The 27,986-nt window shown below is 35.3% G+C and overlaps 5 protein-coding genes across 5 annotated transcripts; 4 read left to right on the forward strand and 1 right to left on the reverse strand.

Annotated features, from left to right (window-relative positions):
- The first annotated feature begins 375 nt into the window (after positions 1-375).
- Positions 376-1,118, forward strand: LOC147277921 (uncharacterized). The gene is made up of 2 exons (XM_086255443.1): positions 376-435; positions 593-1,118. The coding sequence occupies exons 1-2, from the start codon at positions 418-420 to the stop codon at positions 1,040-1,042; spliced, it is 468 nt and encodes a 155-aa protein (XP_086111569.1). The 5' UTR covers positions 376-417; the 3' UTR covers positions 1,043-1,118.
- Positions 1,119-4,183: 3,065 nt separating this feature from the next.
- On the forward strand, positions 4,184-7,046 carry RAB18 (RAB GTPASE HOMOLOG B18). The gene is made up of 6 exons (XM_086255506.1): positions 4,184-4,488; positions 4,594-4,662; positions 4,951-5,016; positions 5,147-5,268; positions 5,973-6,101; positions 6,715-7,046. Exons 1-6 carry the CDS (start codon positions 4,344-4,346, stop codon positions 6,826-6,828), a joined length of 645 nt encoding a protein of 214 aa, XP_086111632.1. The 5' UTR covers positions 4,184-4,343; the 3' UTR covers positions 6,829-7,046.
- A 2,398-nt stretch (positions 7,047-9,444) lies between these two features.
- LOC147277923 (uncharacterized) lies at positions 9,445-10,729 on the reverse strand. Its single transcript, XM_086255507.1, has 3 exons — positions 10,427-10,729; positions 10,230-10,351; positions 9,445-9,774 (listed from the first exon to the last, which is right to left on the reverse strand). The coding sequence occupies exons 1-3, from the start codon at positions 10,659-10,661 to the stop codon at positions 9,610-9,612; spliced, it is 522 nt and encodes a 173-aa protein (XP_086111633.1). The 5' UTR covers positions 10,662-10,729; the 3' UTR covers positions 9,445-9,609.
- A 4,057-nt stretch (positions 10,730-14,786) lies between these two features.
- Positions 14,787-21,367, forward strand: LOC147277924 (Protein phosphatase 2C family protein). The gene is made up of 9 exons (XM_086255505.1): positions 14,787-15,043; positions 15,906-16,048; positions 16,311-16,409; positions 16,535-16,693; positions 17,059-17,145; positions 18,155-18,246; positions 18,338-18,409; positions 20,840-20,989; positions 21,113-21,367. Exons 1-8 carry the CDS (start codon positions 14,868-14,870, stop codon positions 20,981-20,983), a joined length of 972 nt encoding a protein of 323 aa, XP_086111631.1. The 5' UTR covers positions 14,787-14,867; the 3' UTR covers positions 20,984-20,989; positions 21,113-21,367.
- A 2,550-nt stretch (positions 21,368-23,917) lies between these two features.
- LOC147277925 (uncharacterized) lies at positions 23,918-27,886 on the forward strand. Its single transcript, XM_086255762.1, has 6 exons — positions 23,918-23,947; positions 24,840-24,983; positions 25,093-26,261; positions 26,760-27,159; positions 27,245-27,613; positions 27,809-27,886. The coding sequence occupies exons 1-6, from the start codon at positions 23,918-23,920 to the stop codon at positions 27,884-27,886; spliced, it is 2,190 nt and encodes a 729-aa protein (XP_086111888.1).
- Positions 27,887-27,986: the final 100 nt, after the last annotated feature.

Here is a 27,986-nt window from a genome sequence, read left to right on the forward strand (position 1 = left end):
CATTTTTAATTTCGAAAAATGAGAGACAATAGTACCAGAAGAAGAAGCCATAACTAGATGAGAGAAAAATTAAGGAAGTTACTAGAGGAGAAGAAAAGTACCAAGGATTGGAAAGATGTACCATGAAAGATTTTAGGAATATATATAGTGGAATCTCAGACACACATGCAGAGGAGTGCGTTTATTGTACAAGGAAAATAAATCCTAAACTTAATGTACAAGAAATCCTAAACTTAATACCAAGAAACAATCAACTAGGCTTATTAGAAAAGGAATCTTTGTCCAACAAGCTAGAAAAGTCTGCCTTATTAGAATTTACATGTCTATATAAAGGAGTAATATTTAGCTGATTGTTTTCCTTTATCTCAATTCTTCCCCTTGTCAGCCCTCCATAACACCAGAACTTGATTTGAAGGAATGTCGCTTGTTGATGAGGTTGTGTAGTACTTTCTGTTTAGTGCTGATCATATGTAGCGCTTAATTTTTATTTTCCTTCTAAACTATTAATTGCATTTGCTTAATTTAATTGACGTACATATATAATTATATATGGCCCCTCTTTCATGTGGTATTTGGTTTTTTTGGCCGGCAGTCTGAGAAAGAAGTAGAGTTTCTTAAGCTACTCAAGGAAGAAGAGATCCGATTGAGGGAGTTGGCGGAACGGGAACTTCATGAAGCGAAGGTACGCTTGAGTATGGCCAGGAAAGATTTGAGTGACGCGAAAGCTCAATTTGTGGCAGCTCACAAAGAGAAGCAGACAGAGCTTGACTTGGCCAGAAAGGAACTAAATTCCACAAAAGCTCAAGCTGTGAAAGATTTGAGTGACGCTAAAGCTCAAGTTGTGGCTCTCAAAGCCCAACATGAGGCAGCTCACAAGGAGAAGCAGGCAGAGCTTGACTTGGCCAGAAAGGAACTAAATTCCACAAAAGCTGAAGTTGTGGATCTCAAAGCCAAGCTGGAGGAAGCGGAGGAAGATCTGAAGGAGAATATGGTGGCGCTTGACTTGGCCCGGAAGGCAATAGCGTCGCGCAAGCGTTATTGACAGCTCTTTAATTGGCTAGCTCAAGTTATTCTTTATGAATTGAGAACATCAAAGCATTAATTGAATAGTTATCTTATCTAACCATTGTGTTTTGTAATTATATCGATCTCTAGTTTTAACTTTCTGAAAACGATTGTGCTTTGTAACTTTCCATTGCTAATCTATTCACTAGAAGCTATTTTCATCTGTGTTGGGATTGATCCTAGCTTCCGGTGAGGAAATGGGTCTGGGACTTGGACTTAAATTGGAGAGTATTTGTGGTACTGAATAGAAAGCTCTATTGTGTCTCTCAATTTTTTTTAATTTTTATTTTTTTGTTGAGAGGATTGTGTTTCTCATTTGAGTTTCAAAGAGAAATTAATTTAAGCATTTTAACACATGGTGCAATACACAATTCTTTTGGATGGTTATGATTTAAAGTTACCCCGGTATAATCAAGTACATAACAATTTAACATCCCTAATCAAGGTTCTGATCCCATAGTTTTAATTAGGATGCTGTGGCAACATCGTTAGATGTTCTCACTAGCTCTCTAAACATTAAAAGTACACTGGAAGTGAACATTTCTGTTTTCTGGCTATTTCACATCGAGAATAATGTAAAGTCTTGTGTAGTAGTTTATAAAGTTTTAAGCTATTTTATTTGAAATTTTTCAATCACAAGTACCATAAAGGACTTTAATTTTAGCCCAAAATTGTTCAATCACTTGCCGTGGATATCTTCTTATATACCATTGGAGCTATATAAAAGACCCATGCCATTTCCTAAATGGTACCCTAAGTACCATTTCCATTCTGTATTTATGTGTACCTATACATTGGAAATAAAACCCTGGATTTGGAACTCATTGAGGAAATTAAAGCCTCGCACGTTTTCTTCAATATTATAAGGGAAAAATGCCTCAGTTCCACACGTATATGTGTGTGTTTGCTTGGCTGGCCTGAGAAGTTGAAAAGTCTTGATAATGTATAGCAGTTGGACCCTTTTGAGGCTGAGCACTGTTGGGATTCCAAAAGATAAATGCATAACAGTTGGTATTCCCTAGCAATGGTCATTAATTATGAGGCTATATATACCTACCAAAAGACCTTACATGCATATATATATATATATATATATAGATTAGGAAACCAAGAAATCAGTGATCTCGGAAACTCGTCATTGTAGAATTTGATTTGAAGGAATCATCAACAATGCCGCTTAGTATTGAACTATTGATCAGGTTATGTAGTAGTAGTTTGATTAGAATTAGAATAAAGCTCAAGTAGTCTCTGTTTTGTGCTGATATTGCCTAATGGCACCTGTTTAATGTGATAGCACATACCAATTGGTTTTTTGTTTTTGGGTTTTGCTTTAGAGTGACACGCTAAAGCACAAGTTGCGGCTCTCACAGTCACAGCCCAACTAGAGGCGGCTCAGAAGAATAAGCCACTATAAATACCAAGCTCACAATGGAAAAAATGGATCTCCAGACACATCATTAACAACACACGAAAACCAAAAATGCGGCCAAATGTACATCTGAAACGCTTTTGTGATAAGTTTTGCTAGGTTTCCATTTTTAGTCCTAACATCGATTAAGATCCTTAATTGCAGTAGCGATGATTCATTTTTATGTTTATGGGTAGATTTGTGGTAAGAACTACCATCTTATATCATCCTACCATTAATGAAATCAAGTTGCCTTTCTCTTAACTTAGTTGCTAACAAAATTTGAAGATTATTTTATGTACTTCTACATCTGCTAAAGTATATAATTAATGAAATCCTAATATGCGTCTACTTTTTGTGGATTATTAGTGCTAGTTTTTATAACGAATGTGTCTCTGAAATTGTTGTTTTTGATTACTATATAGGGTATGGTACAACAAATATAGAATATTGAATGCAGCACCTCAGAATATAAATGGTGTTCGAAACTAGGCACCCGCAGACTTAAGATCTTTCTTACAATGACAATATTAACACACTCTAATTTGGAAGGCCCCCAAAATATCTATCCATATATATATGTACTTTTTTTTTTAATTCTAATTAAGCCAATAAGTCAGTCAATGCCCATATTACAATTTTTAGATGAAACTGTGATCCATGCTAGTTAATTCTTTTGGGCCATGTTGTTGTTTGAAGTTGGATGGTTGCTGGTTGTTTGATTTCTTATAAGTATTTTGAACTAATTCTGTTTTTGTTTTTGTGTGTTTTATATTTAAGTGAAACTGTGAAATATGCTAAATAATTTTATTTTGTTTGTTTTGTTCTAAGGTGTGTATACCAACAAATATTGAAACTTTTGTGGAGATTTTGAATTTGATGGCTATATTTCCATATCTAGAAGATTACAAGACATCTTGGTTTGTATATTTATAACTTTGTAGTTAGCATCAATTGTTTTGTAGACAAATTATTTATTAGCAATTAATTGATGTTCTTGTTCAGTTAACATTGAATTGCTTGACTATTTTTTGAAGTACAATTAAATTCATATGTAAGGGCCTAACTTTCTTAATTGGTACAAAACCTCCTAAATTTTTTAGACAGCCCTGAGAATAGCACGCGAGAGTTGTTCTTCTCGGGCCGTGTTTTTTCAAAATGACAAAGTCTCTTATATATACATCTTGAACTTGAAGCATCCTACATTACAAAGCCAAAAGGAATCTTTGCTGTGCATGATTTTACAAATGGACATTCAAGATAAGGACTCTACTTTTTGGAAATAAAAATGCATTGATGTATATGTGTTGCTGTGGAGGTTCTTTCAGTTTTGCTATATTGTCTTTGTTGTGCTAAGAAGCTATCTTATATATCTTTATGTGCTATTGCTTCATAAGGAGTGTGTTTGCCCTTTTTGTCATTTTGAAAACTTTTTTATAGTGATTCCTAAACTCCTCATCCATTGATATTTATTCTAAACTTTCCCCAAAAAATAGAGAAAAAAGGCAAAAAGAAATTTCCCTCCATTTCTTTTTTAAGTTAAACACAAGGGTATCTCAGTAGTTTCAATCCAAAAAATCAAAACACGTTACGGAAGGAGGAAGCGACCACGTAGCGTCAGTGTCACGCCACGTGGTGATCCAACTGCTCGTAGAGTCGGTCGTAATATAAAACCCTATTACAATGCAGCACGAGATCCGTACAGTCGTTTCGAAGAAGACTTTAGAGACTTCCTTTCTTTTCTTCTCTTCTCTTTTCTGCTACAACTGCTTAACTTTCCTTTTTCTTTTAGCTTCAGACATTAAAAACCGAACGGTTCTTATTCAGGGCTTAGTTAGGGTTTTCGTTTTCCAATTTGATTTTGATTTTGATGGAGTCGGCAGCGACGTCGTCCGGTGAGGCGGAGTTCGATTACTTGTTCAAGCTGTTGATGATTGGGGACTCAGGGGTTGGGAAGAGCACGCTGCTCTTGAGTTTCACTTCCAATACCTTCGAGGATCTCTCTCCTACTATCGGTGACTTTATCACTCCCGCAATCTTCTTTTTTCACTATTATTTGCAAACAAATAAAGTAATAAATTTGTTTTCTTTTTGTAATTTTTCGGTTTTATATTTTGTAGGGGTGGATTTTAAGATAAAACATGTTACTCTTGGGGGTAAAAAGTTGAAGCTTGCAATTTGGGACACAGGTAATGAGTTGTGTTAACTTGTTCTAACTTATTATTGCACCCTTTTGTATGGAGATTAAATTGATTGTACGACATTGTGAAGTTCAAGTAAGAGGTGTATGAAATTGTTGATCATATGCCGTTTTTGGGATTTCCAAACTCATTGTCCAAGTAGATAATGAATTCTTACAACTTTGGTTATGTAGGTTCTATAACTTATGATTTTTGGTTATGGATTATTGGGTTGGCCTCTGATTTTGTTTCAAAGTTCACATAGATACATTGAAATAAAATTTGTGCATATTGCAGCTGGACAGGAAAGATTTAGAACTCTTACTAGTTCATACTACAGAGGAGCTCAAGGGATAATAATGGGTATGTTTGTTTCTTTCATCTTTATCCACTGATTAACCATTCTTTCTACAGTTAATATGGTATTTATATCTTAGCTGTGGTTTAAGAATCAATGGAATTCTGTAATTGCTTTTTTATTCATCTGGTACAGTGTATGATGTAACACGGCGAGACACCTTTACAAATTTATCTGATATATGGGCTAAAGAAATTGACCTGTACTCCACAAGTCAAGATTGCATCAAGATGCTTGTTGGAAACAAAGTTGATAAGGTATGTCCTCTAGGACATTGTGTTATTAATTATTCCATTTTGGTATTTACCAGGGGATTGCGGGTAGTTGGTGTTGATCCAGTGTATAAACACTGATCTGCTTATGAAGTTACTTTAGATTGGATTTTGATTTTGCATTCTCTCTTAAGCTTATTAGACACCAGACAGTTAGAAGTTTTGATGTAGGGAGAGAATCTGAGAGAGGGAGAGAGAGAGAGAGAGAGAGAGAGAGAGAGAGAGAGAGTATATTCTACCAAGGGATCTTTTTTGGGAGAAAAGAGGGGGGGGGGGGGGGGGTTGTTGGTGCTGATCCAGTGTACAAGCATTGATCTGCTTCTGAAGTTACTTAAGAATAAATTTTGCATCCTCTCTTAGGCTTATTTAGACAATAGAGTGATAGACACTTAGAAGTGTTGATATAGGTAGAGAATTAGAGAGAAAGAGAAACATAGAGTGAGAAAGGGGCTTAAAATTATATATTAGGATTAAACTTTTTGAATTCTTAACAGTATGAACAAATAAAAACCTCAATTATTATAAATAAGCTATAGAAATAATTAATTCCCAAGTTGTAAGTGTAATACATGAAAACTAAATAAGATGAACCTAATTTTAAGTTGGTAATTCTACCTAAACTGAATACAAACTTTATTCTTGCATCTTTCATCAAGCATTATCCATGTTCAAGTTATCTTGTTTTCCAGGAAAGTGAAAGGGTTGTCAGTAAAAAAGAAGGGATGGAGTTTGCAAGGGAATATGGATGCCTTTTTCTTGAATGTAGTGCAAAAACTCGAGTGAATGTAGAGCAATGTTTTGAGGAGCTTGTCTTAAAGGTATGCAAAATGTTAGCTCATATGTTTCTTCTCTACATTACTCATGGTTATCAAATGTGTTGCATCTGTGTTCCCTAGGATGGGTACTGGTTCAGCTATTGGTTTGTTTTCTAGCTGCGTGCTTAGCCCTTTCTTCATGGGTGCTTTGAGATGGGTGTTGCTACCATAATAATTTTATAATGCTTCATTTTCTTTTAATGCCTTTGAAAGTGCAGATGCTGTCTATACTAAAATAATGCTTTATAATGTCTTTTCCAGGCTTCCAGCCACTGTCTATACTAAAATTTATATTTATAGGATCAACATCAACTTGGATATTTGTTCATAGCAATATGATATCTGGCCATAGGATAAATATCATTAGATATCAAATACAAGTACGTAGTTTTTAGATTAAACTGAGCACTTGAGAGTTGAGATGTCTTTTGTACATCAGCCCTTATAAGTTGGGATTGCAGTGACAATAACTACTCATTGAGTTGTATTCAGGTGTTCAAATGGGTGCAAAGAACATTTGTTGTGGTTGTCTGGTTGAGAGATTTTATGGCTTCAGTATTAGTTGAACTTGAGTGTAAATGTGGTTGTGATGATGTTTGTGCTATTTGATTGGCAGATCTTGGAAACACCAAGTCTCCTGGCTGAAGGCTCAGCAGGCGTGAAAAAGAACATTTTCAAACAAAAACCTCCCGAATCTGATGTGCCAACAAGTGGTTGTTGCTCATGGTGATTGAACTTTGAAAGTTTAATATTTCTTCGCTTGATGTAGCTTTTGCTTTCTTTTACCACAAGTTGATTCAAAATGCTCGTTTGTAATCAAATTTAATCGAACTGTGGGTTTTACTCATATATGGTAATGTTCGGTGTGTTTTAAATCCCCCATCTGGGTATGTGTGTATCAGGGTTCCGAATTGCTGATTGATTGTTGCCCTGTTATTCTTTTCCTTCTTTCTTTACTTCTGATGCTAAATGTGAAGTTTTGATTTCGTCAAACAAATAGTTTAATGTGACAATCGTGGTGTCCGATTCTCGTATTTTTGGCCACCTTTACTTCCCAAGGAATGGGAGTGTTCTACTCCACCTTTACTTCCCAAGGAATGGGAGTGTTCTACTCTAATTATGTGGTTACTTACATTAGAGAGTCAAAAAATGAGGGCGGCCCACTCTAAAATTACTAAAATTATCTTAAATTTTTTGTAATAATCCTAAAATGTCCATTAAGAAAATAATTTTTTTTAACAACTTACAAACTGTGTAGAAATACACTAGTTTTTATTTCGATTTATTTTTTTATTTTGATTCATAATTATTAATAAATTCAGAAGTGTGAATTATTTTTTTTCATTCGGATTTTAGATGTTTAGTAAATAATTTAAGGGTGTTGCTATTCAAACTCAATTTTTTTGTTAGTAGTCCCTATACATGTTAATTTTTAATTTTATTCTAATATAAATTAATTGTTGAGGACATTAAATGTTAAAAATAATTAACTTAAATGATATCCAACACCATGACTATACACAAGTACACAACAACTTTGTATACTCAACATTTCTACTCATCTCTCTAACATCTATCTATACACACCTCTTCTCTTTAACAAAACCTTAAATCCCACTGCAACATCCAGAAACAAAACACAAACAGAGTTATCCTGAAATGTTGCGAATAGTGAAATTAGATAGGCTGGAAGACATGCTATTTGTGACAGATGTCTTCCAAGAAGCCGTGGCTGCAAGGGCCGCTGGTACTATGTTGCTAATGGTTGTAAAAACTGCTTTCTATTCACTGAAGTGATGCTTGTTCATGATATGATTGCTTTGCAATTACTAAGAACAACTACTTCTTTTATGGACGACACCATGACCATGATCTCATTGTGTAAAACCAATAGTCATTAATTTTCTGATTTCGGAGACCCAGTTCTCAGTTCAATTGCTTCCCAATTACTAAAGTATAAATTCTGTAGTGGGTAATAATGTTGACGTCATCACCATAATCTCATTTAGTAAAACCAATTATATTTTCCTGATTTGGGAGATGGCCCAGTCCTCAGTACAATAGCTTTCGAATTATTAAGCACAATTTCTCTGGTGGATGACGCCATGACCATAATACCAGGGTGTAAAAGCAGTAATATTTTTCTGATTTGGGAGATGGCCTAGTTCTAGTTCAATTGCTTCCTAATTACTAAGAACAGGATGGACGATACTCATTTTAAAAACTAAGGGATGGAAATTGACACTCTAAAATTTGACATTTTCCCTTTCTATTATGTATATTAATGTACTTTATGTTCCTTAAGAATGTTGTGATATTGAACCAGTGGAATTGGGTTTGGTTATGATGATTTCATGTGTACTGCAAACAACGAGTCCGTCGAGTCAGAAAGGGTGTTTTAATGAGATTGCTTATGTCATTGAACTTGAACAAGACAATAACAAGAGGAAAGGGAGGGGGTGAAGGGAAGAAGCTTATATGATTGATATCATATGGAAATGTTTTTCCAAACATCTCTGCTAAGCACTTCTTTTATTGGTTGTGTTTGTTGGGTATAGACTGTATAGTAAGTAGAATTATTGGGTGTGATGTTGAGTTTAGTTGTTGGGTTTTAGTAAGGGTAGTTTAAGAAAACATATTGGGTGTACCGTGTATTAATAAGTTTTAACATTTTTTAAAATCAAGATGGATGTAAAGAGTATGTTGGGGCTACTGATAAAAAAAAATAGGTCCGAATAGCAGCCCCCATAATTTTAATGGGAATGACTTATCCTCAGTCCAATTCCTTCCCTCCTCCATCACTCTGATTCATTTTCTCTCATTTCATGTAATAATCCTCCTTACACCTGGTATATAGTTTAGCCCTTATACAACAAGTATGTCTTTTTTTTTTCTTTTTTTTGCAATAAAAACACCGGATCGCTAGCCCCCGATGGAGATTCACCTTTACATTTTGTATATAGCAAAGATCCAAAACCTTTGCAAGTCACGCCGCTGTATGATGATTGATGAACATGCATCTGTGGTTCAATACCATATTTGCATTAGCCACTTGCTCCTATTGAGTGATAATTTGATACTCCTATGTCGTTGGCGACCAACAATCTCTTTTGAGCACAATTACACAAAACTCAGCTACTGCCACTGCACCACCACCTTGGGTCTCACTGGGATGTCCTTGATATTATATCTTTGGATGTTGAATAAATATGATATTATAATCAAAAGACAATAAACGATTGAAACCCAGAACCGTCAATTTTTATCTTATCAAAAAAAGAAAAGAAAACAGAAAATAATCCTCAATCTGCAAAGAAAAAAGTTGCCAATCAAGCATACCTCTGTATAATTGGGGAAAGCAAAATACCATTATACTAGGCAGGGGTCCAACCATTGAAAGATAAAAGGGAACAAACTGGTTTAAAGAAACTAGATTGAATGTTCAATGGTAACAGAAATGATCCTGGTTTTAAGCATTTCCATCTGCAGGTGAGGTTCCACCACAATGATACTAGGCCATGGATTTCTTCTTCTCTTCCTCCATCTTCTGCAGCTCGGCCAGTCTTTGAGCCCAAGCTCTTTCCCTTGCCACAGCAGCCATTTTACTCTCAATTCTCTTAATATTCTTCTTCCTTTTAGCCTCCTGCAACTGAGCTTTCCTTTTCTTTTTTTCTGCCTGCACAAGCACATTTAAACGTAGTCAATGTGAAAGGAAAAACATCATCCACAAAGCTTGTGCCCCCACTGGTTAAGGAACATATAGAAAGGTGATATATATGGTTTTTATACAGCTTGTATTTTATGCCCCAGAGGCCAGGCCAATCGGACTCCACTCCTGTTGCAATGGTTTCTCAACAGGAATGGCAAAGGATGTAAGATTCTTTAACCCCATGTCCTTGGCAAAACATCCTATAATCAGTTACCAACTTCCTAATCAATGTAAACATTATCAAAACTATGGAAAGAAATTTATGCTGCTCCATCTAAATTCCAACTACTTTTATGTTCTCAAGCTAAATCATTTTGTTTTTTCATTCCCTTCAACCATTTAATTGTTGTTAAGCTATAACAGAAAAATTGAGGAGTAAACACTCATGTTTCCAAAACCATGATAGACAAGAAAATCCACACCAATATAAATGCACGGCGCTGCCTCATGCGTTTCTTCTCATTCCTCCTCTTCACACTTCCTTCATTGGGTCTACTAAGAACAATTGGTTCACCAGGAACATACTCAACACAAGCATATGGTCCTGCATTTAATCCCATAATATTAACATCAACCCCAAATCTCGCAAATGTAAATTTTATGTCAAATTTGCACCTACCTGGAGGTTTTACGCTGGCCCTTTTTCGACGAGGGTTGTCCATGGGTCGTCGTTTTGGGAAACGAGTGTCCGTCAAGCTGTGAAAATGATTCCAAATCGGTAAAAACCATGGAGCTTGGCCACCAGAAACGAACCGGAGCTCGGGTTTCACGTACGCAGAAGAGGAAGTCCAGGTGCGGGATATTAGGGCACGGGTTAGGGGTCGCACAAAGGACCTTAGGGCTCCAAATCCCATCTCTCGAAATCAAACAGAAAAAAATAAAAGCTTCAGCTTTCTACTATGAGAGCAGATCTCTCTCATTTGCGTTGCCTGTGCTTTCTAAACCCAGGCCATACGACGTCGTGGGGGCCTAGTACAATTTCTTTATCTTTTCTTTTTTCGAGGAAAAAGTATATTTAAAAAATAATAATAATTGCTTCAAAGGGGTGAACCTCTTGGGCCTTTGCACCTTTGTATCGCCAGTCGTACACATCCAGATAAAGGCTCGGCCCACCCTTATTCCAACCCTTAAGGCCTTAGGGCAAAAAGGTCTCTAGGCTTAGTAGGGGTTTGACCTTTCTTTTCTAGGCCAAATTGGAAAACCCACAAACACAAAACTCGGATTATAACCAAAAAAAAAAAAAATGAACCTCTTAATTCAAGTGAAATTTTACAATCTATTTTCAGCCCGGTTGGAAATTAAACCAGTCTCACCTAACTGTTATTTTGTAACTTTACCCACCAGTTATTTGAGTTCCTATTCTAGACTCTTCTAGATTAGCGACTTCGTTTGTTTTCTTTAGTTTATTGGGATTGCTGCAACTTTATAATATTGGGGAATGCTATCCACATTTTCTAATCTACAATCTCTACCGACCTTCTCCTTTATTATTCTCATTCTGCAGTATAAATTCATGGTCGGAACCATTTATTTTTTAGATATAACTATAAAGATCATTTCTGCAAAAAATCAACCAAATCGGAAAGCATTTGGTTATGTAACTGTGATATCCAATAAATATGTGGTTTTGGTAAGGCCTACCACTATGCTCCCTGAAAATGTGACCTAAAACTCATTGAGGGTCACAAATGGGTCACACCCAAGCACTATGGGCCAAAAAATGTGACCCAAAAACTGGTGTAACCCAAAGTGTAACCCAATTTCGGGTCTTACTGTAAGTCAAAATGTGTGTGACCTAAATGCAACAAAATGCAGCCCACATGATGCATTAAAGGAGGAGAGAGAGTGAAGCTTTGTTGAAAAGCAAGTGGGCCCCATCTTCACACATTGAAAGCTTTGCTGATGGTCTTGTCGGCTGCTACATGGAGTGATGCGCCATCTTCACGTGTTGGTCACCAATGATCTAAATTAAATGACCATTGGTGATCAGTGGTTGCCATTAATTGTCCTTTATGTTTTTTTTTTTTTTAAATGGGCCGGTTTGAAATAAAAGGCTTGGATTAATGGACCATTGATAATCAACGGTCCAGATCGCCTATGCTTTTTTTTAAAACAAATAATTAATAAATCATTTAAATTGAAATAGTACCCAAAAAATTTTAGAAAAATTAATGAAAATTTCTCAAACCCTCCAACAGCTATATTCTCAAATGAGTCTATATATATATCATACAACACCCATAGTTTTTCATCACAAACTACAATCTTTGTTTACCAAATTTGCACAAAATTTTTTTTTCTTTGTCATGGCTCCTAGAGGAAATGCTTGGGAGGTAGCTGAAGATGAAGCCCTAGTGATGGCATACCAAGAGAGGTCTCCCGACGGTTGTTTTGGTGCCCAAAATAGAGTCACCGTGCTTTGGGAACAAATTTACCAAATTTTGAAGCATAACATAGGGGGTGAAACCATTCATAAAGTTGGCGACGTTAAGCACGATTCAAAGATATTGCGCGTGATTGCAACAAATTTTATGCTTGTCTATTGGAGGCCGAGCGAATGTGCGCAAGCGGTACAAATGATGCCAATATGGTAAGTTTTTATGCATTTATAAATTTGTATGATTATTTTTTGTTTTATCAAATTATCAAGCATATTTATATATTTGTATGATTATTATTTGTTTTGTTTATAAATGAAGCATATTTATATAATGGTATTATTATTTTTTGTTTTATTTATGTATCGAGCATATTTATATATTTGTATGATTATTTTTTGTTTTGTTTATAAATGAAGCATATTTATATAATGATATTATTATTTTTTGTTTTGTTTATGTATCAAGCATATTTATATATTTGTATGATTATTTTTTGTTTTGTTTATAAATGAAGCATATTTATATAATGATATTATTATTTTTTGTTTTTTTATTTATCAAGCATATTTATATATATATATTTTTTTTTATTGTAGTTTATGCAAGCACTTGAAGGCTTTCGAAACAAGACTGAATTCAAGTTTCCATGGGTGCACATTTGGGAACAAATAAAGGAAAGTGCAAAGTACAGTGCGGCTCATGCTCCTGTCCGGTTTAGTGAGCCCTCGCCCTCGCCACCGACAATGCCGACACTCCTGTCGATGATGATCCCGAGGATGCCGATCCAATCATACCACTTGGTGAGGACGAAAACCTACCACTATTCCAACCAATAGGTTCATATCAGCTAAGGCCACCAGAGAGAAACCATGCAAAACCAAAATATCTTGTGGTGAGAGAAAGAGTCAGTAATGGAGAATTGCAAGTTATTCATATTTCCACAACATCACAGTTGGCAGTTCCTTTTACCAAGGCTTTACCTGTCAAAGTTTACTGGAATTTTGTTCCAAAAATGGGTTTAGCTGAGAATTTTGAATCTGTTGATCAATGGGAGTAATTTGTTTTTGTCTTTTGTTTTTATTTCAATTGCGTATGTATTTGGATTGTTTTATTTTATACACATATCAAGTTCTTTTGGAATTCTTTAGTATCATTGCAGTATTTTACTCATACTTATCAAGATTATAAGTACTGTCAACAAGTTATTAGACAATGCGTATAGAAACCACATGTTTTATCTTGTGGAAAAGCTTCAGAATTGAAGCACCAATAAGATTTCTTTTCGAATTCTTTAAGAGGACTGTGTATATGACTCATGGTTTCTGATTTTACAATCAAAGTTCATTGCATTTAGATTTTATCTCATATCTTTGATGGTGACTTATGTAGTTTTGATCTTAGCTTCAGTAATTGCAGAGTGCTTATTCTTAGATAAGTATATGTTTTTCTGCAGTTCTAGGTTGATGGTTAAAACTGACCAAGTCTTGAAGTAAGTTTTGGCTTAGTGTAGCTCACATGATCACTAAGGATCTTTTGTTCAATGATGTTCTTGTTGAGTAAACTGGTATTGTCCAAGTGAGAGAATGTAAGAATTATTTATGGACAAACCTAGTTTACTTAGGAAACAAAACAACTCATCATGTCTAAGAACAAAGGAATTAAGCTCTCCATAGTCTATCCGGATTCACCTTATATGACAGCTGTGTTAATAAGTTTTAAGGGATGAGGGACTTATAGAAGTTGTAGGACTTCACCTAGATATGAACTAGGACTCTTAACCTTAGAGGGGCATGATTGTATCTCGGCACAAAGTCTACTATAGGAAGGACTTGTTGAGACATCCTCTATAAAATAGAGCTAGTTCCTGCTCTCATACATACTGCAGAATATTAAGCCTCATAGAATCAATTGCTTCAAGTTGTAGAGAGAGTAGAAGGCTAGCTTGTTGATTCCACCATGTCTTCCTCGTCTAATGGTAAGTTTGGATTTGCAGGTAGTAATGATTTTGTGTTCTTTATACATGTATGTCTCAAGTATATATAACTTAATGTTTTATATATAGTTTACAGTGCCTCTGTCTCATATCCAGGGTTCGGAGTGTGATAGTACTATTTTAGAAATAGTGGATCGAGTCACTAATTTTAATTTTTCAGATTATCTAGTGGATTGTTTTCTTTGAACTTAGTCTCGTGGTTTTACCTTGTATAGAATTTTCCACGTCAACGAATCTCATGTATACTTTATGATTGATTGTTGATATGGTTGCTTAAGTTGATTTTTTTTTTTTTTGGTAATTTAATCTGCTGAATATTTAATCAACTTGATAATTTAAAATTGGAATAATTTTTTTATTAAACCTATTCACCCTTAGTAATCACTTAAGAATTTCAATGTCCAATTGTTTACCCACCTCAACTTGTAAGTAGGGAGGTTTCTTAAATTTTTTTTCTTTTATATTATTATTTTACTGTTGTATATTTTTTATAGTTTTTGTCTTTTCTTAGCCAACATTGCACGGTCAATGATTAGCCATATAAATATATTTATTAATTAATATCCTGTATAAATGTTCTAGTCTTTCTAAAATCTGTCCTTCTTTATGTAAAAGTCGAACAAAATCAAACCAATCTCTCTTTATATACAACAAAACGAGCAAAACAAACTAAAACCAATGGCACCATGAACACAACTACACAAGACTCTGCCACCACCACAAGCACCACTGCCTCCTCCTCCTCAGCCACTTCTGGGGCTTCCCTTAAAGTAGAGGCCCCACGAAGACCACCACCACTTGCAGCAGAGACCGTAATGGTATCCAACAATCCAGATCCACTGGACAGCGGTGGCGGGATCAGGTTCGTTCCTTCTCATTTTCCCAAACCCATTTCTTACTATTTTGATTCTTTATTGTTTTTGAAATTATTGCCTTGTTGGGTAGCTCTTTGTTTTTATTGGGTTCTTTCACTGTCTCTGAAACCATATATATCGTTGCCTTTTGTTGAATTGTTGGTTTAATTTGTCCGAAATCTTTTTCTTCTATAAATTCTTGGAATTCATCCATTTAATTATTTTTTATTAGTTTCCCAATTCTCTGGAACCCAAGAGGGGGTAATTTTCAATTGGGTTTTCATTTTTATTTAAATACTCTTTTGAATGATTGAATCCCATTTGTGTTCCCTAATGACCTGTTAATGTTTGATAATTCCTCTACAAACATTGCCAACTGGCGAAGAAAAATGAAGATTAAGAACAGAAGTGTGGAGAAATTGACCAATATCTACATAGTAAACAAATTCAAATGACAAGATCATTGCATGCATTAAAATTGAGTTTTTGTCATACACTTTGAAACTCGGTGCAATCGTTGAGGTTGTTTCTGACCGCTAAATTAAACCTGGACCAATCCCATATAAGGAAAAATCTGAGGTTTCTATATATTTTGTTCAGGGTTGAGTTATATGATATTATGATCTTTGACTTTGAAAATGTAATCCTGCTTTCATTATGTCTGTGAGGCTTTTAGAGTATTAAAGCATTGTTTTTAATGACTTTAAGTATGAATCGGATGGGTAATTTTTTTGGTTTCTCAAAATATTTCTTCAGCCTTTGTAAAAGGAACAGATATGTAGTGTATTCGGTACAGAATTCTGATAGTTGTAAAGTTATGTGTACGACCTAATTGTTTTTTTTTTTTTTTTCTCTTGTATCTGGAATTAGCTTTCTCTCTGGTAGCCGCATTGCAAAGTTCAGCTATGGATATTCCAGTTTCAAGGGTAAAAGACCTTCGATGGAGGATTATTTTGAGGCAGATATATCAGACATTGATGGTCAGATGGTTGCCTTTTTTGGTGTTTTTGATGGTACAGTACAAGTTTCTATCACCTATCCCTTGTAGCATGTTTTCTTTTAGGTTTATTCTCATCAGATACAGAAAGTCAGAATAAGCTGATAGTGTTTTATTCCTGCTTCTGCACATGTTCCCTTTCTTTAAGGGTTCTATCTTAATGATTAATGTATTCTAGTGATGAAAGAATTCTTTCTAAGAGTTAGGAAGAGTCTAGATGTTTGCATAACCTCCCTCCCCCCTTCTCTTTTCTGCTTATACTGTGCTCCTTTCTTCAGGTCATGGAGGTTCAAGGACTGCGGAATATCTCAAAAAGAACCTTTTCAAAAATTTGAGTAGCCACCCAGATTTTTTCAAAGACACAAAGGCAGCTATTGGTGTGTAGTCAACTGATTTCTTTTTTTTCTTTTTTTGTTCTTCATTTATGCCTATTGAATTCATTATTTCATGTTAATCTTTCTTCCGTGTGGATCACAAGACAGTGATGTGTTTATGACTGCAGTTGAAGTATTTAAACAGACAGATGCTGATTACCTTAATGAGGAGAAAGGCCATCATAGAGATGCTGGCTCAACTGCATCAACCGCTTTGCTGTTAGGGGATAGAATTTTTGTTGCAAATGTCGGTGATTCAAGAGTCGTCGCCGGCAGAGCTGGTTCAGGTTGCTGTCTTCTCTGCTAAGGGTGGGACTCATTGTGGGTCTCATTTGGGTGATAACAGCTATATAATTTATCTTGTAACAAATTTCGGGACAAAATATAACTAAAAATGGGGAAATTATATGAGAATTTTACTTTTTAATTTCTTATTCAACTTGGCTTAGTTGATTAATGTCTTTGTCATATGTTCGCTGCTTTTTTTAAATGACCAGTAAGTTAAGGATGACCTTTATTGGCATTAAGTAACTTAAAATATGAACATTTTTCAATCAAAATACATGTGCATACAACACAACCGTTCTTGAACAATATAACTTTTTTTTCCACTCGTTAATTGTGACATGATAATTATTGTGTTGTACTGTAGCTATCCCCTTGTCCATTGATCATAAACCTGATAGATCTGATGAACGCCAAAGAATTGAAGAGGCTGGAGGTTTCATTCTTTGGGCAGGTAAGCTGCTCTATTTCGATTGTGTAGTTCGCAAATTTGATGTATGCTTATAGTGGGAAGGTGGTGTTTTCTTAATATTTGTGCCACCTGTTGATCATGGCCTTAATATGGTGACTGACGCTTCCATATTTGCTTACATATTTGTAGATATTTTTTTTATTGATCAACATAAATTAAGCTCAATTTGTAATTTTAAACCATTTGAGACTCATGTTTATCACCTGAAAGAGTAATAACACATACATGTTTCATGAATGTTGCAAAAGAATTATATAAAAAGAATATTTAATATAATTAAAGTTTCCAAAATCAAGTCACTCATGTGGGGGGAGGGGGGAATTGCCTTATATGGACAGGGGTTATTATTCATTCCCATCCTCTGCTCCCTAATTGGGATTACCTCACTGACCATCTTTCCTGTAGTACTATCAGCAAAATTTCTATGATCAAATGCGCTTATGGCCTTGTTATCTTGTTTAGGTGGTCAGGAAAATATATTGTCCAGCTGTGGCACTGTAGGCTTATCATGCACCTTCTAGTTCTTAGTCCCCAAACCTCTCCTAATTGTATTAATATCAAAAAAGCCCAACAGTAGCCTGACTAATTTGTCCAACTGTAATCTTTTGCTGCATGTTGCTCCCCCCTTCCATGTGTGCAAGATTATACTATGTGATTACTTTCCCCCTTTCCATACTAAGACGTTAGCTATTATCATTTATTAAATGAAAAATAGCAGTGAGTAAAAGCTTTAGTTGAGTTACATTTAATGTGGATTGGAGGCTTTCTGCTTCAGATGTACTGGTCTTCGGTTACAGCAGAAAACAGGGACTACCTGCATTACACACACTGATGAATACATAACCATGTTATCTATATTTGTTCAGATGGTTTTTGAGTTCTTTAATATCACAGTAATCCCAGATGGCCTGAGTGCAGGCTGGAAACAATTTCAATTCCAAACTTGTTCTTTTTTATTTATCTATTTTTTTTGCGTCATTAAACTTGCCAGGAACATGGCGGGTTGGTGGTGTTCTTGCTGTTTCCCGTGCATTTGGAGACAAAGTACTTAAACCATTTGTTGTCGCAGAGCCAGAAATTCAGGTAATCTGAAATCTTAAGCTAACTACTCATTTATTTACACATATACCTGTGTGTATTTGTTCATATGCTTGTCTTTTATACTCATGCGTAGGAAGAAGAAATTGAGGGCGTAGATTTTATAATTATCGCAAGCGATGGACTTTGGAATGTCATATCAAATAAGGCGAGTGCATGTATTGAATTACTTTACTCATAGATAATGATTTTCTTGGATTTGTCATCTTGAATTTTTGGAAGAGATACAGTGGGTCTTTTTATACGTAGCATGTGAAACTGTCTCTCTCTATCATTTGTCTTAATCTTTACTAGATATAGAATTTTTCTCTTTTATCTTTTGGGATATTAAGTGCAAGTGAATCAGTCAAGTTCCCGAGAGCAGCCATTTTATGCAATGCCAACCTAACCATATTTAGATTTCACCTCTTCAGACCTTGCTTTGATGGAACCAATACTGATTAATGGCTTATTTTCTTCTCTTTTTTTTTTTTTTTTTTTGGCCATTGGGCTTATTTTCTATTAAATTGCCTTTAAAAGGTGGTATTATTTGGTGGTTGAGGTCTTACTACCTAGGGAGCCTTATTGGTCACTGAGATTCAAACTCTAGGCTTCTTGTGATGATGGCTGATGATCTAGCAGCCCAGTTGCGATGGCACAGAACTATGAAATCATCATATAGTGAGTGGTTTTCTCATAATTACTTGTACAAATGCAAGGTGTGTGTAAGTAAAAGCTTGCATCAAATCAATTTGATTTGATTAGCACTTAAAGATGGAAAAAGGAACTTATCTTAGCAATGAATTTGTGATTTGAAAATATTTTTGTTTAAGAAACTCTTTCCTACATCTTTCTTTTTTGTTAATTGAGCATTTGAAGTTGATGTACTATATGATCATGCTTTAGTATCCAACTCCAAACTAAACCCTAATTTAAAATCAGAACCACTATTTTGTTCTTCCTTTGCTCTCTCTCTCTCTCTCTCTCTCTCTCTCTCTCTCTCTCTCTCTCTCTCTCTCTCTCTCTCTCTCTCTCTCTCTCTCTCAAATGGTAACTTTACAATTATTTTTTTATAAATCCCGAAATACCCTTTTCTAATACAACTATTAGGTAAAAAGCCATTTAAATAAAACTAAAAATAAAAAAATCTAAAAAATCCACTAACAATAGTTATTGCCCACCAACTAATTAGGAACTTCTCTCTCCCCCTCTCCTCGTTCCTCTCTCTCTCTCTCTCTCTCTCTCTCTCTCTCTCTCTCTCTCTCTCTATCTCTCCACCTTTCTCTTTTCTCTTCTATAAACAAAAGTTTGATTTCAAATAGCATAAATTTCTTATTTCCTTTATAATAGATAAGTTAGGGATTGTGGCATAAAAAGAAACGTAAAATAAATCATTTAATTTAAGAGTAAAACAATAAATATTTATTGTGAGTTAAAATTAAACAAAAGATTCGCAATTTTTAGGAGTGTGTGAAGGGGCTAGTAGCCCTAATAATAGATAGGACATATATACAGATAAGGAAATGTTCTCTTGTCCAAAAATCTGGCATGTTATATTATCAATCTCTGGACCATTGATCTATACTCTTGTTTGAGTGAGTGATTTCTGATTGAGAGTCTAGCAACATAACATGTTAGATATCTGGTAAGAGAACATTACCCTAATCGCAAACACATATTTAGAACTATCCGTCTAGAATAAAAAGTAAGTCTATTAGTTTTTTTTGGAGAATTCTTCTTTTTAGATAATGAATGCACGTCTTATATTATCTTGGAAACTAATATATTGTACTTAATACTTAAATGGTTGGCCAATGAGCCCTTCCATTGCAAATCCACCATTCTAGAGAAAGATGTAATCGTTTCAAGTTGTGGACATTATGCTTGGATGGGAACCTATTTTGAGGGACTAGTATTAATTGCTACCTTGATTTGTTCACCATTCTAGATGTATGTCTCACACATTTTAGCATTACAAACATAATTCTTACAACAATAGTTAAACTTATATCTAGGTTCACTGGGATCACCATCTTCAACTTTAGTGATTCTAAATAGTTAATGGTTGGTTGCCTAGTGGGGCTTCCTCTTCTTATCACCCGCGCTCTGTGGAAGTGACACATAAGGTGTGTACCTGTTGTGGGGGGTTTCAACAGAGTTATTTATGAAACATTGAATTCTCATCCATTAAACTATGCATACTGAATATTACACTAGAAGATGCAAGAATTTGTGTGCAAGAGCCTTCAGATCAACCGTTGGAACAAATGTCGAAATCTGAGAAAATAAAAAAGTGAAAACAAAAATAATAAATCAAATTTGTGTGCATGACCCTTCAACTTTGTTGTTGAATGATGTATGTTTTACTACATAAAACTTTGAGTTTCGCTGGCATTTTAGAACTCAACAAATACAGGTATTTTGATGTTAAATCGAATGGTTAAAAATTTTTAATCCAGTTGATCTGCTTCTATTGACCGTAAGTTGAAGGTTGATTATCTTCTCTGTATCTCGTGCATGGCAAATGCTTTGCTCTGTTCGTCAGATTTTTATGGAACTCTTTCTTAACATCTTAAAAGTGCTGTCTCTTCATTTTCAGGATGCTGTGGCTATAGTGCAGGACATAACAGATGCAGAAGAAGCATCTAAAAAACTCATCCAAGAAGCTTATGCAAGAGGGAGCTCAGACAACATAACTAGTGTTGTTGTCCGATTTGATATTTCAGAGCAAACACATGAATAGTTCAAGGTAACTGTTGAGTTAATGCTATCAGTATACACATGCATGCATACTTACATACATACCTACATACATATACACGCACTCAACATGGAATTTCGTTACTAGTTGGCAATTGTTTTGATGTTGCAGGTTCAGCTTACTTACAAAGAATCCAAGCACGGTGGAAAGACTTTTTTGATGCATTATTTTCCCGAAATTCTGTCTTTAATTAATTAGTGTATTGGGCTGACTGCTCAGTTTTCAAGTTGTTAATCCTGAACTCCTGATTGCCACCCGAACCCAGTCAATTGTCATTTGTTGCTTCAATGTAGTGTTGAATTTGTATTCCTGTATTCCTTCTTTGTGTTCTGAAAATGTAAGCACCAACCCAGATTGAAATGTTGATTTTGTTCTCGTCAATAACCCAAATTGAAGTACTAAACCAATGGCATTTTGCTAAAATCATTTTATTGATTCAATTAAGTACTCAAAAGAGCCTTAAGCTGATGAGATGGTCTCATAAGCCTCCTAGGTTCGGATAGGAAAACTCATCCTAGAGGTATGAATCGGTGGCTGGACTGGAGCACAATACAACTATAGACTTGAGGGCCAACACGAGTTGATACAAGTAAATGGGGTCGAAGTATCTGGTCATAGACATGGCATATCACGATTTCATGCACCAGCCATATGAGCACGAGCACAAAATGGTCTCATATTAAGCACATCTCATTTATCATTGTTTTTTTTCTTCTTTTTAAATAGAATTCTTCAAACTAAACAATTTTAAAAAATTAATAATAATCAAGAAAAATAATCTAAAATAAATTTTAAATTCATAAAATCAAAAGAACAATAGCTATGTGCTAAGGCATGTGTTCAACTGGTTTAAGGTTTGGGCTCATAACGATTATAAAGGGTCGCCACGAGTATCAGGGTCGCCATGAGTATGATACGAATAAGGCGAACCTAGGATTTAGGAGGCCCTAGACGAGACTAAAAGTTGAGGTCCTTTGTAGAACCCCATTCAATAACTAAACTAATTAGAAATAATAAATCAATAAATTTTTGGGTTATCTATTTTTTTTTAGTCCAATTGAAAAATAAGGCTGATAATCCAGCACAGGCGCTACAATGCACTCCCAGCCCAATTCACTCGACATTGTTCACCGAGTACTCGATAATTGCCACTGTGCAACAGCAACTATTTGAACTGCATACAAATAATACTTATCAATATACCTTATGTCTTTTCTTACATAAACATGTAAAAAACTAGTGAAACAAACATAAAACACAAAATTAAAACTTATGAAGTCACATCCACTCATGTTATAACGTAAACATGATTGTTACTAATAATGGCAATTTGCCCAATTTCAAAAAAAAAAAAAAAAAAAAGACATTCCGAGTGCTCGGCACCAAAAACAAGGAGAAAGTTATAACGTATGCTTATTTGTCAAAAAGTGAACATATTTGTCCTCGCAACCTTTTAGGTACGTTTATTTATCATTAAAAACTATAAAATGAGCTTTAAAATAATTTACTATAAATTTTTGTAGTTTATTACAAATTTACAAATAAATAAAAATATATAGAGGCCTATTTTTTTTTTTGGCAAGGAACAATAAGTCCAAATTTACTTGAATACTATAAAAAAAAAAAAAAAAAAAAAAAAAAGGCTTCTATTTTTTCATTGAACTAGTGGGCCAATATTCTGTAAGTGACCTTATTTTCGAACAAGCCATAGGCGGTTGCCTAACCCACCTAGCCTCAGGGGCGGGCCTAAATATGAAGCATGAACATGCTAATTTAAAATGGTTGAGTCATAATTATATGACCCGTTTGACTCTTCTAATAGAGGCATTGTCGCTTAATATTTTATGTAATTTTATTTATTTCAATCTTAAGCATTTCTAAGTAGTTTCACAATAGGATAAAGTTGTAAATTGTGGGTAAATAAAAATAATCGGTGATATCTTTTTTCATTTTTTATTAATGAATGACTTTTGTTGTCCATGATATTTAAACTTGAAACTTCATCCCACGAGGCGGAGACTGACTACCACCACTAGTGACTAGACCGAATGGTAATTGAAATAGCCCTCTAACATTTTTATTTTCTTACTAGATTACGTAACAACATAAATGGAAAGAGCCACATATAAGAGTGGAAAAATTATTCTATATAACCGATATATTAACACGTGGTATAACCAGTCTATTTATTATAATATGAGTGGATTTTATTAATACTATACCCTACTAATATAAACACATCGTCCAATAATACCCTTACACGTTAGATTGTTTATACCACGTAGCGGTATATTGGTTATATTCTATAATTTTTCGCAAGAGTGGGTGGCTATAAACCTATAATAACCTAATTGGAGGTGTCAAACGGGTGTGCCATGCCAGTCTAACCCATTTAAGTTGAGCCTATTCGTGCTTTTGTGTCATGCTCGTATTAGTCCATATAGCTAAAATCTAAGTTCAGCACAGCCTACAGCCTAGGGCCATTTCGAGCTCATGCCTTGTCTTAAACGGGTCAACCCACATGCTTTTTTTTATAGTTATTTTAGGGTGAGAAAACTTACTTTATGAATTTTTTTATAATTAAATATTACCATTTTTTTCTTGATTGAGAATTTTTTTACGAAGGTGAAAAACCAATGTTCAACGAGTTGTGCATAGTTTGAGCCTATTTCTACTCATTTTCTTGCGGTATTTAGTTTATATATATAGTGTTTGTACCGTGCTTTATGGCAGAGGTGGGTTTAAAAACCGAAAGACCGACCAAACCAACTCAAACCAAATTGAAAAAAGTCGGTCGAACCGGTTGACCGAAAACAGAATTGAACCGACCATCCCTTAGGTTTAGTTCGGTTTTGATCTTCAAAAAATCGTAAGAACTGAACCAAACCAAACCAAACCGATGGCCTCCATTTACTCATGTCGTGCCTTGTGGCTTTTAATGGGCCGGTTTGACACTAAGCCCAATCAATAAAAAATGTACTTCTTCTTCTATAAACGCTAGGCCGCTAGGGTTTAAGAAAAACTAAAACTCAGTGGTAATTGATAAAGAGAGCTGCTATTTGCACATCCCTAAATTTCTTTTTGCACACCCCTAACAACTTAATTTGTGAATTTACCTAATTGACACAAAGAGAAATGACCAAAAAGGACAACCTTTATTATTATTTTTTTAAAAAACTCTCCTTACACACCCAACCCAACACTTTTACACACCCTACCCAACACTCTTAAACCTCAGCCAAAATAATCCTAAAACTTTCATTGCACACCCTCTCCTCTCATAACCTCATCTCTTCATCTTTCCTCCATTAAACCCTAAGTTTTCTCTCTTGGTCACCTATAGGGAATAATATTGTAGAAATATATATTAGTTTTCATGAATATAGCCTTCACTCGTCCCTTATTCGCCTTCAGACGAGGTATGATAGTAATTTTTTGTGTTTTTTTTTTCATGTTTTTCATTTTCTGTTCGTGGTTCGTTCGGCGAACCAGTACCGAACTTTTCTCAATTGTTCGACAGATGGGTACCGAACAAAACTAATATATTCGGTGGTTACCTGCCGACTTAAAATTACAAAAAAAGTTTAAAAAATCCATTCGGTGACTGTTCGCCGAATAAACTTACAAATTTCGACAGTAATCTACCGAAAGTTTTACATATGTTCAGAAGACATCTGTCGAATGAAGTATTTTGTTTACGTAAAATCGATCTTGTTCGGTAGTCAACTGTCGAACGAAGGTTATTGGTTTGGCAGATTACTACCAAACAGATTCATTTTGTTCAATAACCTTCTACCAAACACATTGTTTTAACAATATTTTCATGTTTTATGTGTAGGACGATGAACAATATGAGCAATATGGTGGTGCTTCTACTCGAAACAGCAAGGTTGATGACTACATTGCGGCCAAGATCGAGGTCGAGGCCGAGGTTTTAACCGAATACTTATATGACTATAGTAATGAATTCACAACAAATGATGTATGAATTTGTTATTTGTGAAATATATGTTGTAAATGTAGTTGAAATGTGAATAATGTAAATTATATATGTGTAGATATTTCATTCGAGGGATGCATTGGTTAACTAGGCACGTGCACAAGGAAGGACGAACAACATAGTCATTGTCATTATGAGGTCTAATATAGCAGGGGTGGGGAAGAAGAAAGCTAGAGTGTTCCTTGGTTGCGAACGAAGTGGTCGCCATAGGCCATCCAAGTATGATGCCGATAGTTGTGTAGTAAAACGTCTTAAGGATGGTAGAGACTCTACTACAAAAAGATGTGGATTCCCCTTCTCATTAAAGGGTGTGCAAACTGGTAATGAGGATGAATGGAAGCTAAGTATGGTATGTGGAATGCATAACCATAGAGTTTTAGTTACTGGTGAAGGACATTCATTTGTGGGGAGATTATCTGAAACAGAGAGTTCTTTATTGGTGGATATGTTTAAGAGTTTAGTGAAACCGAAGCAGATTTTGACCATCTTAAAGGAAAGGGATTATTTGAATACAACAACAATTAAAACAATATACAATGTCAGACACCACAATAGGGTGAAAGAGAAGGCTGGAAAAACCAAAATGCAGTGTTTGCTAAGTAAGTTATCTGAACACAAATACTTTAAGTGGCATAGATGTTCTGGTGGTGATGATATTGTGACTGATTTGTTTTGGAGCCACCCTGGGTCTGTTGATCTCTTACGTGCATTTCCACATGTATTGTTTATGGATTGCACGTATAAGACTAATAGATATCATTTGCCACTCTTTGAGATTGTTGGGGTCACATTCACAAACATGACTTTCTCAGTTGCATTTGCTTACATTAGTTATGAGAAGGAAGACAATTACATTTGGCCTTTGACTAGATTGAGGTCGTTACTCAGCGATGATTGTCTTCCTGGTATGATTGTCACAGACCGAGATCTAACACTCATGAATGCAATCTCTACTGTTTTTCCTAATGCTAGACATTTATTGTGTAGGTGGCACATTAGTAAAAATGTGATGGCAAATTGCAAGAAAAAGTTTGGAACCAAGGATGATTGGGATAAGTTTTATAGTTCGTGGTATTCCTTGGTAAATTCAATGTCAGAAGATGTGTATTTAAGAGATTTACAAGAGATTGAATCTAAGTTTGGTTGGGTTCCTGGAATTATTGACTATTTGAAGGACACTTGGTTGATACCTTTCAAGAAGAAGTTTGTGGCTGTATGGACAGACACATGTATGCATTTTGGTAATACAACTTCCAATAGGTAAACACTTTCACATATTTGGCATTACTGGTTAATTATTATATTGTGTTGCATATAAACTAACTTGACTCTATTAATAAGGCGGAAAGTGCACACGCGAAGCTAAAAAGGGAACTTGGCTCTAGCCAACTTCCCTTTGATACCTCTTGGGCACATATTCACTCATTATTAGTATTGCAGCATACACACATTAAGGCATTATTTGAGAAGAGTCGAACGTTTGTCCAAGTCAAAATGAGATAGCCGGAATTGAAAGATTTGATTGGTTATATATCTATAGCGGCATTGACTATAATTGCTTGTGAGATTGGCCGGTAATTTGGATACTAATTAATTAGCATTACTACCTTGAACACTTCATTAATGTGATGCTCACTGACTAATATAATTTTTTTCTTTTTGTAGGGCCGATTCGAATCCGACCGAAACATTACCATGTGATTGCACCATTCGCCATACACACTGTTTGCCATGTGCACATTAGATTTTGTCTTATAGACGACGTAAGATGCATATTCCACTTGATTCAGTGCATCCCCGTTGGAGAAAGTTGGATATGCTTCACGAACCACAAGTCATTGTGTCAAATCCACCGGTTCAGTCAACACTTGATAGACTAGCAATATGGATGGAAGGACAAAATGAAGACACTAAGAGGATGATAAGTTTGAAAATAGAAGAGCTTATGAATCCAGAGATAACAAGGCTAAAAGAACCACGTGCGAAGGTTAAGACTATAGGGCGCCCTAGTAAAGCCGAAAATTCTACCCGCCGTTTGCCATTTGCCTTTGAGTATGCACTTTCGGGTCAAGATAGACACTCACCATCATCTACAATATGTACAGTTGGCACCAATTCGCCAAAGAAGATGCCAAAGGCACGAGTATCCAAATTGAAGGTATATAATTCATTCTAACCATATGATCTTACTTTATTTTACTAATACTCATTGCATAATCGAATTTATTTATATTTTTCTACAGGCATATAAGACATCACTCACGTCATCTGTTCCGACCCACCGGTATACACAGCAATTCAAAGCTAGCATTAGGTCATTCATTACCGGTGCCACTGATGTGAAATCTGACGTTCATTGTAGCTATAGAGTCGTAGTTTTGGCTTTGAGGTTGGGTGAAGATGCGTGGCGGAAAGTGCGCATAGATTTATTCCACTCGTTACAGTCATTGTCCATTCTATATGAGTCCATATTTGGTCGATCTCGAATTGCTGAGTTAAAGCATTCGATTGAGTATTTTGAAGAACCTCTTCTTGCACCAAAGGATTATTGGATGGACATGCCGGAGATGAGATATGTTATCGCGATATGCTATGGTGTAGTGGTGACCCATGTATTTAGGTCGTTATGCCTAACGTGCCTAACATTTAGCGTACACCCAGATACACTAGAGAGATCCGAGATTCGTGAGATTGATATCGGTTTTGTCAATGACGATCATGTCGTACATGTACACATTGAACTATATGGTTTGTTTTATTGGATATTTAAATTATCTTTAAGACTTATGTGTAATGCTATTTAATAGGTACACTTGGTACCGGATCACCCCATGCCACCTATTCCAATCGTGTGGATCTTGTATGCCACCAAGTATTTCACATAAATAAAACCTTTGTCTAGATACACAAACTACAAAACCATCAATGCCTAATCATTGGCGGGGACGCCGTCTCGAACCGCGTTGGTACGTCATAGTGTCCTGC

The sequence above is a fragment of the Dryas octopetala genome, chromosome 8, assembly GCF_963921425.1.
Source record: "Dryas octopetala chromosome 8, drDryOcto1.1, whole genome shotgun sequence".
Classification (NCBI taxonomy): domain Eukaryota; kingdom Viridiplantae; phylum Streptophyta; class Magnoliopsida; order Rosales; family Rosaceae; genus Dryas; species Dryas octopetala.